Genomic DNA, 5,113 nt, shown 5'->3' with positions numbered 1-5,113 from the left:
CACACAGTCACAGCTGCAACCTTGCAGAAGTGGAGTGTAAAGGAAGGGGAGGGGGGGTGTCGGCATTTCCCTCCAGACATACATCACTTCAGCCCAGCAGAGATGGAGACAACAACAGCATTGCGGGAATAACTGGACTGCATGGCTGTCGAGTCCTTTACGGCAAGTCGGCAACTATAGGGGACTTGAATTCCTTCGGAGACGGAGCAGGTTTCCCTGGTTGGTTGAGAATATGTAGAACTCTGTGTTGCAGGTGACACTCGGCTGAAACGTGTTAACCCGCCCCCGCCTCCCCTCCTCGATTTTCTGGGGGGTGAGCTCGGTCTGGATACCAAACGCTCCTCGGAGCCGGGTGCTTATGCAGCGCAAACCGGATCTCACGTCCAACCTGGAGACATTTTTTGCTGCATTCACGATGATCTGAGCGTGACTTCTGGACGCTGAGTAGAGGCATCCCTCCTCTCTCTCCCCCTACCTTCTCTCTCTCTCTCTCTCTCTCTCTCTTTCTCTCTCTCTCTCTCTCTCTCTCTCTCTCTCTGTCGTCGTGGGTTCAGCACAGGCTGCCCAGACTGTAAGCTCCCCCATTTATTTTTAGTTATTTTTATTTTAGCGCCGATGAAGCTAACGGCAATGAGACGGCTCGGTTTCAGCACCTCGGAGAGCGCCCGACTTCTGCTGTGTGTGTTTGGTAAGAGCGTCGTGACTCGTCCTCACTGCAGTGTGTGTGTGTGCGTGTGTGTGTGTGTGTGTGTGTGTGTGTGTGTGTGTGTATGTGTCCCCATAAATTTCTACTGAGTTGGCATAGCTCACCCCCCCCCCCCCACCCCACCCCACCCCACCCCACCCCACCCACTCATGTGTTTCTATTGCTACAAGTCATTGAAACATACCAGACTTTGTAGTTGATCCGTTTCGGTCATTGTTTAGACTGCAGCCAGTGGCATAATATGCTGTTGTTCCCCTGATACTGCAGCTTTTGGTCTCGCGTGTTTTAACCCAATTTTGACTATGATGACACGAGAAAATAGGTGAGAGAAGAGAGAGACCTTTTCTGCTAAACTCAGCGCAGCCTCACTCGTCAGCTTTTGCTGATTGTGCTTGTTTTGGAGGAGTGATTCTCGACCCTTTTCATATCAAGGTCCTCCAATTTAATCCACACATAGGGCCACGGACACCCCCCCCCATTTAAGGAAATTCTTTCTATTCGATCCAAATCTCAGAATATTTTTTGTTGATTGATGTGTCTTTGTCCAGAATTCCACCACTGTATATATAGGCTATAAGATGGAGTCCATACTTTATCTAGAGATATAACAGAGATATGGTCAAATAATAATGATCCTTCTACATTATCTACTTGTGTTAAGTTCTTATATACGAAATAATAGTGAAGTTTAACAATTCACCAATTTGCTGGGGACCCCCATGGAACCTCCTCAAGGTGGCTCCCGGATCCCATGTTGAGAACCACTGTTGCCCCATTCTTCACCTCTACATTTCTTGTTTCGCCCCAGCCCCGATCTCCGCTGATATTCTATTCTATTCTATTCTATTCTATTCTATTCTATTCTATTCTATTCTATTCTATTCTATTCTATTCTATTGCCAGGTCTTCTGGCCCGCTCTGTGGTGCTGGCGGAGCAGGAGGGAGAGAACCTGTCGGGTCTGTCCAACAACCCGGACAAAGGCATCTTCGCGGTCCGGGAGAACGGCACGACCTGCCTGATGGTGGAGTTCGCCGTTCGATTCCTCGTGCCATATGATGTGCTGGCGCTCAACGGGATAGACGTGAGGAATCCCCCCCCCCCCCCCCCCCCCCGTTCTCTTTAATGCACGGACGTTAGATGCTATCTGCAGTAGGCCTATATAGGTGGATGCTTTCTTAAAAATAAATAAACGACGGGGCCAAATGTTGATATCAAGTCCTGACGCAGCGGTTCATCCGTCCTGCGTAAAATGTTCCCACTGCGTAAAACTGCTCCCACAAACCATTCTCATAGACAGGAAAGACGATTTTTGACATAGCCTACATGTAGGCCTACAACGTTTTGTCATCTAGTAATTGGTCCTTTCTTTTCTTATTTAAGGAACAGCTGATTTTAATAGAGTAGCACGCATCTGGATGCGTTGTGGTCGTGCGTAAAATGCTGATGTTTTCCAGATAAAACCCCTTGGTCGAAAAGAAGAGGCACATTTAAAGGCACCATTAAAATGGATTGTTTTTATCTTATTTATAAGGAAAAGTTAGTTTTAATAATCCGGAATGCTATTTGGATACGAGGTTACAGTGTGCGCGTTTGTGCGTAAAAACTCGTAATGTCAGCGACAGTTAGTCATTATGGGAAGTGACCAAGTATTAATGATCATAATTAGTCACTGCTGTCAGCTTATTCATGCCTGTTGTGTGTGTGTGTGTCTTTTTCTTTAGCTGATCACCGAGCAGGGGTACCCGTCGCTGCCCCGTGGCGCAGAAATCGAGGGGAAGTGTGGGAGCACGGAGTCTGAGATCCACATCTCCTGGAAGAATAACGCCTACATACTCCGCATCTACTTCTTTAAGGTGTGCGACTGCGAGATAGCTACAGAGTAAACATCAATAATCCACATATTCTAATACGTTATCTGCAAATAAAATAAAATAAAATAAATCTGAATCCTTGCACGGGGAGCGTCATGACGCCAACATAACGCCATACCCTGCAAAATATTAGTTTTAACAAGCCTAAATAGTATTTACTCGTAAAATCGCATTTTTGTTCAGTTAAATTTGCCAGTAATGTGATGAGATATACTTGTTGCCATTATATATATAATATATATATATATATATATATATATATATATATATATATATATATATATATATATATATATATATATATATATATATATATATGTATATGTATGTATATACATAGTGATATATATCTATATATATATATATATATATATATATATATATATATATATATATATATATATATATATATATATATATATATAGTGATATATGTATATATATATATATGTATATATATATGATTGATTGATTGATTTCTTTATTTAATATATATATATATATTATGTAGACTTTTTCAAGGCTTTTCTTGAACTCTGTCTGGAAAATTCCTGAAAAAAATTCTGAAAGGGGAAAGTGTAAGAATCATCTGGATTTCTCTCTCCATGGGAAGAATTTGTCACTTCGTGATAGAAAGCAGATTTCAGCACTGAACATGAGCCTTAAAGACTCAAATGGATAGTGCAGTGTAGGCTAATCCTCTGTGGATTCTCCCTGTTTGATGTGTGTGTGTGTGTGTGTGTGTGTGTGTGTGTGTGTGTGTGTGTGTGTGTGCGTGCGTGCGTGCGTGCGTGTGCGTGCGTGCGTGCGTGCGTGCGTGTGTGTGTGTGTGTGTGTGTGTTGCAGGAGCTCCGTGGTAAGGGAGTGGAGGTATGGAAGCTTGGTAAGGTGCAGTTCGTCTACGACACCTCGGAGGCGACGCACTTCATCAACGCCTACAACCGTGAGTCGCCCTACACGAGCGTCTGGAGTTATAGGCCTACTCAGCACTTTTTCATCCCGCCTGCTTTCATCCCTCAGCATGTCAGATCACATTTACATCCAGCTGGAAAACGTCATACACCAGATTATTGTCTCCCACATTTATAGTGGGGCAGCTTAGCTAAAAATGACATATTTTTGCCTTTTGTGATAAAAGCAGAATTTGGTAGCCTACTCATAAATTATAGCCAAAGGCATCCCAAAGACATTGGCTTGGCTTTTAATTGTTCCAATATGAACTAAGCCTTTTATTAAAGCTTTTTTAATTAGTAGAAGAGTGCCTTGGTCTCTTTTTTCTTTTGATTTCGTCTGTTACCCCTTTGGACCAAAGAGCACCTTTTGACAACTGCTTTGAACGCCGCTGCCCTCCATCTTTTTTGTCTTTGAGCATCCCAAAGACAGTTGGATATGGAGGCATCATGAATGGGGGGGGGGGGTGCATTTTCTTTTCAGACACAGACTGCATGCAGGCTATGGAAATTGTAACTGCAATAAAGTTGTGTAGGTTAGTCTGATGCAAATGATCTTGGGGTCACATCACACTTTCTTATGAGGAATTCAAATTTGAAACTTTATAATTGCTCAGAAGCAGCTTCCTTAACGATTCAAGAGTTTAGGTTTGGGCAGATATGGCAATCACTTATTTTGAGTCCCCCCTCCCCTTAAGATTCATGATGCCTCCGTTATCCAATTCAGTTTGAAATGCCTTTACCAAGTGTACCAAATTATATGCTTTTATCACAAAATGTACAATTGCTTAACTGCCCCACTAATAGGACATTGTTCTTTTTTAGTGGAATATATATTTTAGATACTGTCCATTTCCCCCCCTGTAATTTTCTTGAAGTCTTTTAAACAAAGAATAATAATAATAATAATAATAATAATAATAATAATAATAATTATTATTATTATTATTATTATTATTATTATTATTATTATTATTATTATTACCTCATATCATAATAAATTCAAATGTCAGACCTCTCCCAACAAATTGGTTGCCATAAATTACTTTCAGATATCACACATATTAATTATTTTCTTGTCATATTTCAATATTTTTGTGAATGCATCCATCCTTACTTTTTCAGATGATGAACCTTTATAGACATTGATATGAATGACGACTTTTCTACTTTTCTACTTCATTTTACTGTGTAATGTGTGCATACACCCCCCCCCCCCCCCACACACACACACACACACAAACAACACACACACACACACACACACACACACACACACACACACACACACACACACACACACACACACATCAAACCTGTTAGGGTTAGGGTTACGATGATACCTTTCTGCTTTTCATGCATTCATAACTCTCTCTCTTTCTCTCTCTCTCTCTCCCCTTCACTCTCTCTCCCCCTCACTCTCTTGCTTGCCCTCTCCCCTCTCTCTCTCCCCTCACTCTCTCTCTCCCTCTCTCTCTCTCCTTCACTCTCTCCCCCTCCCTCTCTCTCCCCCTCACTCTCTCTCTCTCCCTCTCTCTCTCTCCTTCACTCTCTCTCCCCCACCCTCTCTCTCCCTCTCTCTCTC

General features: G+C 42.2%; 1 protein-coding gene across 1 annotated transcript in view; it reads left to right on the top strand.

The window, feature by feature from the left end:
* Positions 1–630: 630 nt before the first annotated feature.
* Positions 631–5,113, top strand: part of lamp5 (lysosomal associated membrane protein family member 5) — a gene marked incomplete at both ends in the record, with an annotated part of 8,383 nt that continues 3,900 nt past the window's right edge. Inside the window, 4 exons of the mRNA XM_083642561.1 lie at positions 631–688; positions 1,610–1,788; positions 2,429–2,560; positions 3,425–3,521. Of these exons, the coding sequence (XP_083498687.1) occupies positions 631–688; positions 1,610–1,788; positions 2,429–2,560; positions 3,425–3,521 (466 nt within the window). The remainder of the gene's footprint in view (positions 689–1,609; positions 1,789–2,428; positions 2,561–3,424; positions 3,522–5,113) is intronic.

Source organism: Poromitra crassiceps (assembly GCF_964638095.1).
Source record: "Poromitra crassiceps genome assembly, chromosome: 9".
NCBI lineage: Eukaryota > Metazoa > Chordata > Actinopteri > Beryciformes > Melamphaidae > Poromitra > Poromitra crassiceps.
The sequence above is the reverse complement of the archived record's forward strand: the minus strand, read 5'-3'. Positions and strand labels throughout refer to the sequence as shown.